General features: G+C 47.5%; 1 protein-coding gene across 3 annotated transcripts in view; it reads right to left on the bottom strand.

Moving 5' to 3' along the window:
• The window catches only part of Rpn3 (regulatory particle non-ATPase 3), a 202681-nt gene that overhangs the window by 138412 nt on the left and 48219 nt on the right, over window positions 1–16050 (bottom strand). For all 3 annotated transcript variants that reach the window (XM_075893970.1, XM_075893972.1, XM_075893971.1), the window contains exon 5: window positions 848–984. In XM_075893970.1, coding sequence (XP_075750085.1) covers window positions 848–984 — 137 coding nt within the window. The remainder of the gene's footprint in view (window positions 1–847; window positions 985–16050) is intronic.

Below are 16050 nucleotides of genomic sequence, written 5' to 3' on the forward strand. Positions count from 1 at the left end.
CACGCTCGCCACACGCGCAAGAAACTCGCTGCACGTGCTGTGTGTGAGATTCAAACGGCGACTTAGATGGCTAGTGACCTTTGGAATACCTCCTGCATGCCGAAGCACAGACCGCTGAACGCACGTACGAACGGATCTTCAAAATGGCACAGCGATAGTGTTGCCTACTTGCAGATGATGGGTCTGTTGGTACCCCAGAGCTGTTTGCCAATCATGTGCCTTTTCAAATTTTTAGTATTGCATTCACTGTTTGCCCTTCCGGTGAAATAGTCTTTCTTTTTTTAATGTATCTGAGCTGCCCATCTACTGGCTGAGTTTCATCTTTTTAGTGTTCACATGAGCAAATAAGAGTGAAAGGGGTGGTTTCTGAAAATGCAAACTTGGGTCTTCTTGCTGTTGAACCTTTTGATGAAAGGCAATTACCGATAAGGCATGTGTAAAGGTTTGCTATTTCACTACTGTTTAAAAATTATACAACATACTTTATGCTACTGCACTGATTGGCCATACTCTCATATTGCACTGCGATATTGAGTTTTTCATTACTTGTAGAAATGAAAAAGACTTTTTTTTTCCTTGCTTGTGAATGACTACTGCAGCACCAAAACAAAAAGCACTAGGCACACGGAAAAAATAAAACAAACTCTAAAGATAACAACTACCACATGGCAGAGCCCTTTTCTTTTCACCCTCTACAAATTAGGAAGCTGACTACAAGGATGACACAGACACTTTCACGGCGTACACCCACTACAGTAAAATATTTAGCAGCTGTGTCACCAAATCAGATAACAAGAAAGAGAATGTGGCCTTTGTAAATAATGGTTTCATCATTATCATCGAGCACCTGCGGATGTCGCTCATTCTGTCAACCAACTCGTAGCAGCGGCTGTGGTAGAAGTAGCACTTGGACGCTAGCAAGTCCAGGGTGCGTCGGTTCTGGGCCTGGATCTTCTGCATCAGCTGGTCCGAGCACTGCACCGCCTGCACACGCACGTCGTCAGCAGAAACACTGCTTGCACTTAATGCTTGAAACATTGACTCAGGGTGCAATCACTGGGCAGTGTAGAGATCTAGAAAAACACCGTGCTGAGCTCATGTTCAGCCAGAAGCAACAGTTGTGGCTATTTCTTTGCACAAAATAAACACAAATGTGGCTTCTAGTTAAACTGTTGAGCTCTCTGGAAAAGGTTCTGTGATAATTCACAGGTCAAAATTCTGACTGCTCCACACAAGTCAGGCAAGACACGTGTGCAGAGTATAAAAACTGCGAGAAAGCTATAGCCCTCGCTATTCCAATGCCTCTCTATTTGTCCTTGTCTATGCTACATAAAAACAATTGAGCGGAAAATTCCCATTGGACAAACAAATGACTTGTGCACGACTGCCAACGAGAAAGCAGCTTAGAACTGTAGAAAGACATGCAAGTTCACACAGGTGTTTTTTGTATTCGCCAACATGGTGTGCTCCAAAAGCTTGGAGCCTTTCTCCGCATCGTATACTAATGGTGGCATAGGAAAAGAAAATGCCAAGCCTATGAGGAAATTTCAGCACACCCACATTGGAAGCTGGAAGAGCAACACAAACTGCACCTGATGCAAAAGAAGTATACAGTCGAGCCCTCTTATAACGAATCTGAGCCTGACGCGGCATCCGTTCGCTGTATATTGAAGTTCGTAATAAATGAAACACAGCTTATAAAAAAGTTGCGAGTGAAAACACAGACTTTTTTGCCCCCAAAAAGTCCGTGATGCATGTGTTTTGAAGAGCAGAAGCAATAAGGGCGGTCTCTAGTTTATTTCAATCAGCAGCGTGCTTGTTCGCCGAAGCCCGAGACATAAGGTGCATGAAGGACTGGCTCCAAAGTTTCGTCATTCTCGCAATTCGATTTCTCCAAATCGCTCTTGCAACGTACTTCATTCACAATGTCTTAATTGGTGTACGGTTCCGTGCTGTCAGCATCATCATCGGCCGTAATGAAACTATCGCAACAGATGTTCCAACCGTTCTCCCATGTCGGAGTCGACGGCGCGCTGCCACAAATCGCCACTGAACTGATCCTGTTCGGAAGCTTCAGGCACGGCATCGGGCTCGACGTCGACGAAGACGGCCTCGCGAAAACAGTTTCACGCACATGTTGCCGTCACTGCCGCCCATGAAATATTCACCATCTCCACAACCGAATACCGAGACGCCTGAAGCTGCAAGTTGGCTGCCAGATGGTCAACAGCTATGCGTTGCGAAGCAAGCGCTCCGCAACGCGGCATCTAACACGCGGATTTCGCTCAAGCCAAGCGCTCACACTTTCGACGTTTTGTTGAGCAGCAGGGAAAAGCGTGCAAGTCCTGCCGTCTGCGATCCTGATCACACACGAACACCAAGAGCGAGCAAGACGCGCACGCCAAGAGCGAGCAATTCGCGCACACGCGACACACATGCCAGCACGGCGGAACAGCTCTGGGCCCGTTTTTAGTCAGCGTGGCTGGCGCCGCAGAGCAGTGGAGACGAGTGAAGGGGTTGCGATCAAGAAAGGAGAAGAGATTTGCGACAGAAGAAAGGCAAGGAGTTGCGATAGAGTGGAGAGGGGAGGACACGGCGGGAGAGCGACCTTGAAAACCAAAAAACGCAAGAAGGTAAGCTTGCTTGAAAAATTCGTGAAAAGCGCAATTCGCCCGTAGAAAAACTTGAAAGAGTGTCTCTGCACGCAGAAGTCAAAGCACAGCCGCTTGGATCTGCGCGCACGGCAGTGTTGAAAGGATCTGGGGTCGTGGTCAAAAAAACGTTTTGTTGCGCCGGCAGGTGTGCATGGCCTCACTGACATTGATATTTCGCGACACGTTCCGTGCAAATTAACATAAGTTTTACGCTTTCGCACGCGTGCTGAGGACATGCTGAGCCGAGTGCGTAGTGAGCGAGAACCGCTCCTAAACACAAAACGAATCGTGAATTATCAGAGTCGGTGGGGTAGCGTACGTCCGTGCACTAGACGCAGACAATCAGATACAGTCGGTGTCCGACGACGTTGGCAAATGGTCTGGTCACTCCAGGCCGGCGACGCCAATGACAGTACCAGCAATCAAAAACAGAGAAGATGGTCGACCAGCCTTTGAAAGAGCAGTGGCAGTGTGAAAACACGGGCCTCGTCTGGCGATGCGGGGTGCTCAGAGTAGTGCCGGGAACAAAGCACAGAGGGGTGTGTAACAAAAGGCAGAGGGGAGAGCAGCAACTACAGGGGCGCGGAGGAAGGGTCAGCGTTGTTACAAAGCGTGCCTCTGACGACCTTACGAAGGGCATCACGAAATCTCACCGCTGCAACGACTGTTACGAAAGACGGCGACGCCAACACGATCCCGAAGGCGCCACTGCTTCGAACTCCGCCGAAAGGTCACCAGCCATTTGGTAGCGTAGGTTTCTCAGCTTGCGACTGCTTCGGCGCAGAGCTGATAGACGGGCTGACGAGACGATGGTGAGTTAAAGAAGGTTTATGTACAGCATATATACAGAGGTGTTACAAATTCGGCACTGGGGCCGACAGCTTAGAGACTCGAAGAGTCGAGCTCTCTTCTCTGACACACAGGTCTACTCCTCGCGACGCGGGGCTTTCTTTATATGCACAGGGTGGATGCTTTGAGTAACCAAATGTCCAACCAGAAGTGCTGCTGGTCGTGAGGTCAGAATCCTTCAATGGGGTCGCCGCTGGGCCGCGTAATTCTCATCAAATACGGAGCCACTACACGTCGCCACATATTGCGTAAGACTTGCCAGACAGGAAGGTGCCTATTGCTGCAACGGGCTCGTGGGCTGAGGTGGCTCGCTGTGCGTGCGAGACAGAAAGGCGCCGCCGCGTGATGATGCCGTTGAGTTGTTCGCGTCAGGCGGGCTCGCGTGCTGGCCTTTACACATATTGCCTTTTTCATAGGCATGGACGTTCGGTGTGGACTCGCAGGCATAACAGCACCCCCGCCGCCAGACAATGCGCCGGAAAGACGAGCTGCTTCCACGTGGCTTGAGTGTCAGGCGCGCTCGTTTGCCAGGTACCTCCAGGTTCGCCTCCAGGGCCATGGGGAGAATGCAGCTCCAGACTCCGCTCCGGGAACACATCCCATTTTTGAGGACGGATCCAAGCTCCACTGGCTTGTCGCCACAACTTGTCGGCCAGCTTCGCTCGTCTCTCCTGACGATCTTTGGTCTCAGCTTTGTCGATGGTTCTGCAACTTGTCAAGAACGGTTCGGCAACAGACAACACACGACACAAGCAAGTGCCCTCGGTCACCCGACAGAACACCAGACAAAGTATATTACAACATATACCTAGTTACGTGTCTATGGGAATTTCGTTCCCTCTACATCAAGAGGCACATGTGGGACACAAGACTCTTAAAATGAGAACTCAAAATTTTACACTTACAACAACGTAACGAAATAGAATAGAACATAAAGTTGGCTCCTTGAGCTTATTCTGGACGAGAGCGCTCAGCTAAGGCCGTGATGAAGACAAAATTTTGCCTTGAATCGCCAGCGAGAAACCGAAAGGTGGAGAAGCTACTAGCTAGAACGTACGGCTCAATGCACCTGCATTAGCGTTTAGCTTTCCTTTTATTTTTAGCAAACTTCAAAGTTGTGCTGTTGGAGTATGAAGCTCCACCTCAGTAACCGGCCACTTTAAGGCGACGATACCTATGTGGAACTAAGGGCTGCTCGTACTCGCTACGTTGCACATCTGTGTAACTACAATATGGGAGTCCAGATTTCTCATAAAAAGAAACTTCCTCCTTCTGGACTTCACTTAACCTAGGCCCTAGGTTCAACTGCTCTAAGATTACCTCCGATCCCCTTTTGATTACATCACTAGAACTCAATATTTCTGCTCCCTCTTCCTCTCAAGCATTCAACAACAGATTTACAACCACTTGACGTTGAACGTATGGTTTCATCAAGTTACTGTGATAAATTTGTTCGGCCGCATTCCTAATTTCACTTCATAATTGGTATCAGAAAGCTTCGATATTACTTTGGCGAGCCCTTCCCAATGAACCTCAAGCTTGTTCTTTTTGGACGGCCGCAGCAGCATTACCCGACTAGCAACTTCAAAGGTGCGCATATTCGCTGATTTGTTGTAGTACTCCTTCGACAACACTTGCGCAGCCTTCATGTGGCTTTCCACAAGATCTTCAGTTTTTCCAAGCCTCTGAAGGAGGTCTAGAACATACGCAACTACATTAGGGTCCTCATCGAATCCCTCCCAGGACTCGCAGAGCAATCGCAATGGTGTTCTCAAACTCCTGCCATAACAAGCTCTGCAGGGTGAAACCACTGCTCTCATGAGGAGCTGATCTCAAAGTGAACATAGCGGGAGGAATACACGCTTCCAAGTCGCATTTGTGTTTGTAGCAAAAACTTCTCAGTATCAGTTTCATAACGGAATGCATACGCTCTACCGGATTAGATTGCGGGTGATGGATCGAGCTGTGCACTACTTTTATTTCGCATTTATCCACAAAAGTTGAAGTAAGGTAGCTGGTGAAGACACTACCATTGTCGTATTGGATTTCAGAAGGAAATCCGACGCGTGTAAATATAGATAGCAGTGCATCCATGACATGAGGGGAATTGAGCTCCTTAAGGGGGGACATGGGTCTTTAAAATTTTTTTTCTGTTTTTGGCTCAATCTTGAGCAAACCTCACCATCTTGGACAGTTTTTCATGCTGATTTCAAATATGTAATTGTTTCTGAAATAGCTCCAGTGGATAAAAAGATAATAACATCTGTAATTTAATAAATTGCGTGCCGCAATTCACTTCAAATTTTTTTTTCTGTTTTTGGCTCAATCTTGAGCAAACCTCACCATCTTGGACAGTTTTTCATGCTGATTTCAAATATGTAATTGTTTCTGAAATAGCTTCAGTGGATAAAAAGATAATAACATCTGTAATTTAATTAATTATGCACTTCATTGGGGGCTTTCTGGCAACTTAATCAAGCCAGATCCAAAAAATGAATGCATAGCCCCAATGCTGAGGGCTTTCTGTATGGGGTGATGCTATTTTTATTAATTTTTAGGCATTATATAGATAAGAAAACAGACCAGCACTTACAATGAATATTCTGTTCAATTTTCGCTCATTACTATCCATAATTGTAATTAACAGTATGCTTCTAGAGTAATCAAAATAGCATCACCCCATAGGTAATGTTATTACAAATAAAATGATACCAAGTTTGTCATTCTCAATCAACAGTAACATATAAGAAAAACCCCTAAGGTTTAGTGTGGTGCACAAAAACATCGAACTGAGAAAAACGCATTTAAAGTTTCTAATAACTGTAACTTTTGCTAAAGTGAAGCTAGAGCAATAAAAATGGCACCGTTGTATAGCTCTACATTATGTGAGTATGGCTGTACCAAATGTGTCAATGCACCTTCCCAAAATATTAGCCACAGCTCATTTAAAAACTGTGTACTGGCCGTTGAATCAGTATAAGGAACCCAGTCTACAACTTTGTGGCTGTTCTAGTGCACTGAAAACCAAAGGAAGACACATGTTATATATAAAAACATCGCCCTTTTATACATAAAACACTATTTCAAGTAAAACACACATTTTTGTCCCAGACATCCTTACAATTCTACAGCATGCCAGGGCTGTATGCAGTGTCTCTTGCAGGCTTATGTCGCTTTGCAAGGGTTGCCTTTGTTGAGCTGCTCTGCAGGTGCTCCCTCTGCGATTTGTGAAGCCTGGTTTTATCCTTTTCAAGGCTACGACGCATGAAGAGATTTCCTGCACTGTAGCCTAGCTTCTCAGCAATTGCTTCATTGCTCTTCGTGGCCCCCCGATTAAAGCGGCTGATGGCTTCAGCCACTGCTCTTTCTACGCTGCGCAGTGAGGCATGGGTGGTCTTGGGGACTTGTTGCCAAATCGTAGCGTGTAAGCTCTTACTAGGGTTCTGGGTGATCCCATCACTGCACCTTTCCAACAATGCTTTGTCGCTAAGCCTCATAAACACAGGCTCTAGTGCCTCACAGACGAAATCGGGCAGGCTGTTCTTGTGCGGTGGAGGCACCTCACTATTGGCTATGGCCCTGTTGAACTTGCACCATGAATCTGTTCCCTCAGGGCAGAGGTCATGTTTGGGTGCCTCGTCTGTTGATGACATGTGCCTTAGTGTGGCCAGCACAGCCTTTTTCATGCCTGGCACATCACTCTTGTGGCTCCTCAAGGCATAGCCATAGTAAGAGGTAATTTTCTTTATTTTGTCTTGAGTGAGCCTACCTTTTCGTGACCCACCTTGAGCTTTTGTCTTTTCGATGAGCGTTCGTAAGGCAGCCCCCATTCGTTTGTGCACATGGTTGATGCAGTCTTTTTTTTTCAACTTTTATGTATCCGTAAACTTCATCTTCAGTGAGGGCATGAAAGGTTCGGCTATCACCATCTGAAAGCATTGTTGTGTACCGAAGCTTATGCTTTTCTAAGGAGCGTCGGAAGAGGCGTAGGGCTGCTTCTACTTCCATCTGGCCAGCCATGCAGTCAACATTTTTCTGGCACACAGGGGCGTGCTGGACGAGCCAAGCAGCGTGTCCCTCCTCATCTTCCTTTGGTCCAGTGGCGCAGCCCAGGCAAAAGTTTCAAAGTACAACGTGATCAATAACTAAACCAGTGTACATTTATATTATACAACCAACACAGATATGGGAGCTGTGTCCAAGGGTAAGCCACGTGCCATCATAAATGACATCGACGTTGCCCGGTGGATTGCAAAACTTCGCACAGAGTTCTTTGACGCGGGCAACACTAGTGGATTCGCATTCGGCAGCGGTCGCACCGCAGGCTTCCCGCATGATTTTCATGTGGCTTTGATATGTTTTCTGGTGAAGCCCTCGATGCGAAATATTCATCGCGGCAAAAAAGTCCGTCAGAGCTGTTGCCCCTTTGCCGATAGTATTCATCGCTTTCATGGCACGCAAATTCACTTCAAAAGGCCTTACTTTGGCCTGGCTATTTTCGGCAACTCTCGGAGAAGAAAACCGTTCTTCGCGAAAGTCGCAACTGCTGCATGCGAGCACGAGTTTTGAGCACAGCCCATAGTCTCTTTTTCCCTTGGAGAAAGTCATACTTTTTGAGCCGCACTCGGGGCAGGGGAGAAGTCCAAATAGCGAGTCTATCGCTTCTATATCAACAATGGCAAATTGCGTGCCGTTTTCTTTGTCGTCGCCCTCCAGCTGAACGTCCAGCAGCTCAAACTTTCGTGCTGTCGCGCACTGCGATGCCAGGGACTCTTTTAAATTCGCCGCACGTATGGAGCACTCGGCGAACTCGTCCGCAGAGTAAAACGTCGTGTCGACACGACCTTGAATGGTTCCAGTAGTGCCGGATGACGATCCGCTGACGTGATGATCCGACGAAGTGCTGCAGCTGGGCCGAAGAGAGTGCACCGCTTCGGCAGGCATTCGCGCCAGCGAATCGTCGTCTGAATGTGCTGCCTCGGCAATAACAGGCACTTGCGCCAGCGAGTCGTCGTCTGAATGTGCTGCCTCCGCAATAACAGGCATTTCCGACAGCCCGTTGTCTCCAGAACGCGCTGCCTCGGCCATCTCCGGCGTACTCAGCGGCGCGCAGGCCGCTCCCTTCTGCCGCGCATTCCACGCTCGCTTTCGTTTCCTGCCGAAAGCTTGACGAATGTTCTTCTTCAGGCGAGCTTCCCAAGCCATGCCGGCGAAATGCAGAAAGACATACGTCGGCGGCGGCGGTACACGAGCGGGTAGCAGACGAGATAACGCGCACGAGAGCAGGCGCCGACGGAGCAAAACCAAACAAACGAAAAAAAAAAGAGCGAGCAACCGTGGCCGCGCCAGCCAATGGTAAGCGCGAGACGGGGGGGCTCGCCGGAGCGCGCGCGCTCTAGCCAATCAGCGGTCCGGCAGACGGCTTCGCAAAACGGGGGAGGGCAGTCGTTGTGTTGGACCTACGCCATTTTGAGAGCCCACAAAATGCGCACAAAGGAAGCAGCTTCAAAACAAGCCCAAGATGGCGCCGATCCGCCGGCTGCTTCGCTGGCGGCGCGCGCGGGAAGTTCGAACAAATTTTCTGTTTTGCGGGTTGTTTTGCGACTCCCGTGATGGTTTGAAAATAGATTTTAACCTATTTTTTTATCGAATTTAGCGTTGATAATTTGAGGAGAGGTGCTTATAGGTTCAAAGATTCGAAAAATGCGTTTTTCTCAAAATCGATTTTTTGGCCATTTTTTATTTTTCTAAGACCCGCGTCCCCCCTTAAGTGGTATCGCTTCCAGAAATTTTGTGGCTACACAGAGGGCCGTCAGGATGTAGCGACAACCTTGCCTTGACTCTGGCAATGGGCCGACGATATCGATTACTAGGCGCCGAAAAGGTTCTGTGATAATTGGCACAAGCTTCATGGGTGCCTTGCACTTGTCGGTGGATTTCCCCGCTCTCTGGCAAGTGTCGCATGAGCGTACAAAGTCTTCAATATCCTTCCAGCATTTCGGCCAATAAAACTCAAAGGAAACTCTAGCCTTGGTCTTTTTTATGCCCAGATGCCCTGCCCATGCGTTTTCATGCGCCAGTTCCAATAACTGGCGACGATACTTTTGTGGGACCAAGAGCTGCTTATACTTGCGACCTTGCGCATTTGTGTAGCTCCGATACAGGAGCCCTGCTTTCTCAAAAAAGGAAACATTCTTTTTCTTTTTTTCCCAAGTTTACGATTTCCATTAGCACTTTAATCGAGAGGTCCTCACGTTGCTCTCGAATGAGCGTTTCTCGATCAACCCTCGACCGCTCACTCGAACTTTCCACTACAGGGGAGGGTGTTGCACCCCTCTCACTCTGACTCAATGGCGCCATGTTGTCTCCTCCTGCTACGGAAACGGCGCCTCTCGCTTGGGCGAAGGGCAGCTCGAGTGACTGCTCAAATGACTCACACGGAGAATTTCGTGTCTGAGGTTCCGTCAACTCGCCGCCAAGGTCACACAGATTTGCTGCTTTTGAACTTGTTGTTTCACCACATTGAACAAGATCAAGCTCCCGGGAAAGCTTCCACCCTTGCGATCGTGTAAGGGCCATGTACGCTAAGTTGGAAAAGAACGATTTACCCTGCTCTTTGAGAAGCTGCTCTGAGTTGTTAGAGAAAAGATAAAAAAACTATCGGGCAGCGCGACAGACAAAGCCGCTTCGGTGCGAAGCTTACTGAACGGGCCTTCAATGACAACCGTAGCGATTGGTAAGCAAGCACTCTGCTCCTCGGCGACTTGCCTAATCCACGCGCATTCTCCTGTTAAGTCATCCGGAGACACCAACGAAGGATGGAGAACGTCCATGGTTGCCGCTGAATCTCGAAGTGCTCGACTTGTTTTCCCATTCACACTAATTTCTTGGAGATACGGCTCCAACAACCACATGTTCTTTTCCGATTCTGGGGTGGTTGAGAAAGCAAACTTTTGCTTACAGTTTATCGCGATGTGCCCTTCCTTTTTGCAGTTGTAGCAGATTAGCGGCTTTTGTGATTCAAATGCCCGTGTGGTATCAGTGCGTTGTTTAGGAACCGTACTCGATTTCTCCGCTTCCGTTTGCCCTTCCCCTACAGTGTCATCCGTAAGAGACGGGTTCTTCTTGAAATTACGGTGCGGAGCCGATTTTTGTCGATCAGGTTTCTTTGAAAAGCCCTCTTTCCTTTCATCCTTTTCAACGCGCACTGCCGTGCTATGCAACTTTCGGCGAGTATAATACTCCTCAGCCAACTCAGCTGCCTTGTTTAGCTGTACTTCAGCAAGTTTGTCCTGCAGCCAAAGCTTGACATCCTCCTCGATGCAGCGGTAGAATTGCTCCAATGCAATGCATTCACCCACTTTATCGCGATCCTCATAAACACCTTCACCCTTGAGCCATTCAATTAAATCGGCTTTAAGACGAAACGCGAAGTCAACGTGTGACTCGTTCCCCTTTTTAGCATACTGGAACCTTTGCCTGAAAGTCTCGGGTGAAAACTTATAACGCCTCAAGAGCACTTCCTTAACCTCATCATAGCTCTTAAATGCTTCCCTCGACAAGCAAGTTATTGCATCGGACACTTCGCCGGGAAGAAGAGCTAACAGGTTCTGCGCACAAAAAGACTGCTCCAAAGCATTTCGCTTACAGACGTGTTCAAACTTGACAAGATACTTCGCCATGTCCTCACCTACTACAAACAGTGGCAGTTGGTCGTGAATTCTCTGACCGCTGACCTGACTGTCGCAGAAGCTACGCTAGGTTCCTGCGAACACTGTAGGATTGCCAATTCTATTTGTTTCAACTGAAAGCGCTCCTGTCTCTCGGACTCTCACGGCGTCCTCGCCTTAAAGCTTCTTCACGTTCGCGAACTTCTCGCCTTTTAGCTTCTTCACGTTCGTGAACTTCTCGCCTTTCAGCCTCTTCCCATTCGCGAACTTCTCGCCTTTCAGCCTCTTCCCGGCGTGCTTTGATATCCACCCAGGCCTCATTCACTTCCTCAGCCGACACTCTTTTCAAGATCTCAAGGATCGCTTGCTTTCGTTTCGCACGGCCCAAAGTAATGCCGAGTTCCTCACAAATTTCGATGAGTTTCTTCACTTTAAGGTTCTCCATCGTTCACACTAGCCTTTTGCTGTTTGCCCCTGTTAAGAATTTACTTGCCATACCCACTATAAGTCAACTAGCAAGACACGCAAGCACTTTTTAACACTCCCGTGTTTACACCCTCCGCATTAACTTTGGTTTCAAAGCGCTTCGACTTGGCTTGGAATGATCAAAGCTCACTCTAATGCTTCACACAGCCCTTCTATAAACTACTACAACCTGTGCTACAGTAGTCTGGTGAACTGAGGGGAAACATCAGGCACTCACCGCATCGATGTCGCTGACGCCGGCCGATCCCGCAGCTGCCAACCACTGTTACAAAGCGCGCCTCTGACGACGTTACGAAGGGTGCCACGAAATTTCACCGTTGCAACCACTGTTACGAAAGACGGTGACGCCAACACGGTCCCGAACGCGCCACTGCTTCGAACTCCGCCGGGAAGGTCACCAGCCGTTTGGTAGCGTAGGTTTCTCAGCTCGCGACTGTTTCTGCGCAGAGCTGATAGACGAGCGGACGAGACGATGGTGAGTTAAACAAGGTTTAAGTACAACATATATACAGAGGCGTTACAAATTCGGCATTGGGGCCGACAGCTTAGAGACTCAAAGAGCCGAGCTCTTTTCTCTGACACTCCTCGCGTCTACTCCTCGCGACGCGATGCAGGGCTTTTTTTATATGCACCGGGTGGATTCTTTGAGTAACCAAATGTCCAACCAGAAGCGCCACTGGTCATGGGGTCAGAATCCTCCAATGGGGTCGCCGCTGGGCCGCGTCTTTCTCATCAAATACGGAGCCACTGCACGTGGCTGCACTAAAGGACGAGTGACGTCGCCACACATTGCGTAAGACTCGCAGACAGGAAGGCGCCTATTGCTGCAATGGGCTCGTGGGCTGAGGTGGCTCGCTGTGCGTGCGCGACAGAAAGGCGCCACCGCGTCATGACGCCGTTGAGTTGTTCGCGTCAGGCAGGCTCGCGTGCTGGTCTTGACACAGATTGCCTTTTTCAGGGGCATGGACGTTCGGTGTGGACTCGCAGGCATAACAGCGTTTAACAATAAGAATGTTTGGGCCCCTCCCCGATGCCTGATCGGTGGTCGAAAGTGGTTTCCCGGGAAGTTGACTGTGCGCCAACCCCGTTCGCTGTAACCATTCAGTGGCGCTCGGAGACGTTCGTTGTAAGTGCGATTTTGTGCCATTGAACCAATGTATATTTTCACGATCACACGGATATTGTTCATTCTAAGCGAAAGTTCGTTTTACGTTGGGCTGTTATATGTAGGCTCGACTATATTAGAATAACTTTTAACTTGTCGTATAATGCTCACACAAGCAAATAGTTTCAACAGGCTAGAATACTACCCGTACATCATCTCTATGATATTAAGTTAGCATTTGGCGATCAAGCGTGAATTGAAAGAAAGTCAACAATTTTTTGTACAACCTCGCAAAATTGCCGCCAAATACTACATCGTTTGAAACACGAAATAAAGAAACATGAAAAATAAAAACATCGAGAACAAACTACTGCACAAATAAGTTATCCTACATAGTTCCTACGTTACTTAATAAATACGTGAAAGCTGTCATAGATTTATTACACTGTACAAAGACCCAATTGCATGAATTACACATGTTCAAGTTTTAGTACAGTGAAATCTCGGTAAAACGAACTTCAGGGAACCACGGAAATTCACTCGTTATTTTGAAAGGTCGTTATAGTGAAAGCTCAAAAATTAACCATAAAAACTTATTTTTCACCGACCAAAACGACTTACCTTTACAACGGTGGGTCCTTAAACTCGTTTTCCACGAGAAAAAAAAAAAATGCCCAAGTGAACTCGAAAAAATGCACGTTTACTTTAAGCATCGACACGGGTCTTAAAAAGCCGAAAATCTCGAAAAAAACAACTTTTTTGAAGTTGACATTTTTTGGAATCTGCAACTATTTTTGCATTTGTCTGATCAGTTTCAAGCTTCTGGCGTCAATATTTTTGGCACAAAATCAATTTATAACACCCCTGTGAGACGAATCTGCGCACAAATTGACGCTAAAGTCTCGCTTTTTTCATGCCGAACCGTTGCTGTTACACACGAGCTATTGTGGTCATCTTGGTCTCGTTTGGAAGGTTCGTTCTTCATCTTCAATTCCCGCCATCAGTGTCTCCCCTTGCTCATTGATTTTGCAGCAAAAACGCGTCATCAAGAAGCACCACCGCGCGATTCTATTGGCTGCTTGGGGCACGTGACAAAACCTGGGAACTCCATTGGCCAAGTGGGGTTTCCAGCGTCTGCTTCTTAATCGTAACGTGCACGGACATGCGCCATTTTGCCATGGTGCTGTCGACTGCCTGCCGCAGTAAAGAAGTTCCTCGCCGCACGAGTTTGTGCGCAGGTGTGGCAATCGTTCGTTCGCTGTGAACTTCAGAAAGAGCCCCGCTATGCCTCAGGACAGGGAAGATAGCAAACTTGCGGCGTTTAGGCGATCGCCGAGTCACCAGTGTAGGACTAACTGACATACGAGCCTGTCGGTTGTCGACAACGCCGCTGAAAGCGTTTTAGAGCTTCAACAGTTACACGACGGCAAGTAAAAAAGCAGAAGTGAAGCTACGACAGATAGCAATCTTTGCAATGATGGAGCAGAAGCGCAGTTTTATCGCTAAACGCGCCAATGCCGCCGGTTCCCCCCATCTGACGTGAGCTGCATGACGAGTCGCCAGAGTGGAGTTCGCCGTACGTTGGCAAACAACAGAAAATCAATCCGTTTACGGTGAACGTGCTTGCCGCCCATGCAATAAAGGCTACTGGCAATAGGTAGAGTGCTTGTAGAGACGCGTCCGCAACGATCAACATATTGCGCTGCAGGCTCCACTCGAAAATGTGGCAATCTTACGTGGAAAGGAAACTAACACCTCACTGCTCTTGGAGCCTTAAAATTGATGAGCGAGTGCACGAGTTCGGTCTGCAACATCAACAACTTTATCTGGACAAGCCGGAAAGCCGCTTTATTATATGACGAATCGCTGATTACGCATGCACATTCGTCGCACATAGGCGTCACTGAAGTGATAAGCAGCCTAGTCGGCAGACGAGCATGCGGCGACCACATCAGCTCGCAACTGTGCCTCTGCAGAGAACATGCAGTGGGCATTGAAAAAACGCCATTTAGGTGACGCAAAACCGAATACTACATGCCTTGTGCCTACTGAGAAAACTGAATTTGCATATCATTGTAAATAAACAACTCATCTATGCTACTGTCTGACCAAAATGAACTTGTGTTCTTGCATAATTTCTCAGGATTCAAGTTTTGCTGCAGTTGCAAATTTGTCTAAAAGATGTCTCTGCCTCCAAAGCAGCTAGGACTGTAATTTTTGTTGTGACATGTAGCTGTATCTTCAGTTTACACAATGATAGGTGTGAATTTTCGATTGAGATCTTCAAAAAATTTAATTTCTGGCAGAAATTGGAGCATAAAGTGGGTGTGTCTGCAACACTGAAATGCAAGGTGCGAGAAACCTTGCTAAAATTATCAAATAAAAACAAAAGCACTCCTACTGTTGTGTAGCTTATGTTCATTAGTACACAGGCATGTGTCAATAGTAGCTCTGCAATACAAATTTCTTGTGTGATTGTACCGGCAAACAATAAGTAATTATTTTAGTATATATCGAAAACTAATTTGTTTAGAGGAACAGTAACTATACTTTTTAAATCAGCATCAAAAAGTCAACCACACTGTGAATTTTCTTTACAAACACATGAAAATATCTGGCATTTCGTCTTGACAAATACAGTGTCCCTCCTTAAAAAAGTAGTGATTTTTTTTTTTTTTTTTTTTTTTGACGCGAGCAGCCCAAACTTTGCAGCGCGAAGGCCTCCAGCTCATCCACATTCCTGTGGTGCGATTCGGTTCTTTGGTCACAACAGCCTGCTTTTTGCCTTCCAGTTGCCGAAGAATATCCATTGTCTCGGTTAGCGAAAACTGCTTCCGCTTCTTCGTCGCAAGCAGAGATGAACTCATTTGTAGTATCACCGCAGTGCAAACACCGACTTTCTTTGTGGACGCGATAAGTAATCACCGAAAAGAGAAGAACACGACTGAAAAAACAAGGCCTCCAAAGAAAAACCTAAAGCGTCACGGCTGTCATCGCCTCTTTCGGAGAAAAAAAAAGTGCTAAATAAAAAAATTCTTTGCGTTTCCTTTTCTGCTCCCTCGCTGTCTCATGTTTTCCACGCCCATGTTTCCTGCTCCGAAACTCCCACTCCGCCTCGCTGACCTTGCACTCCCGTGTTGCCCTCGCCTTTGCGTTCGCTTGTAAACCTGCAGCATCAGCGTTTCAAGAACAACAAAAAGAAACAACGCATAACTTAATTTTTTTTTCTCCATACCGTCGCGCGTTTCCCGAGAAGCAAGGCGTCCGTTCGCTTTGTCGTCTACTT

The sequence above is a fragment of the Rhipicephalus microplus genome, chromosome 4, assembly GCF_043290135.1.
Source record: "Rhipicephalus microplus isolate Deutch F79 chromosome 4, USDA_Rmic, whole genome shotgun sequence".
NCBI classification, from domain to species: Eukaryota; Metazoa; Arthropoda; class Arachnida; order Ixodida; family Ixodidae; genus Rhipicephalus; species Rhipicephalus microplus.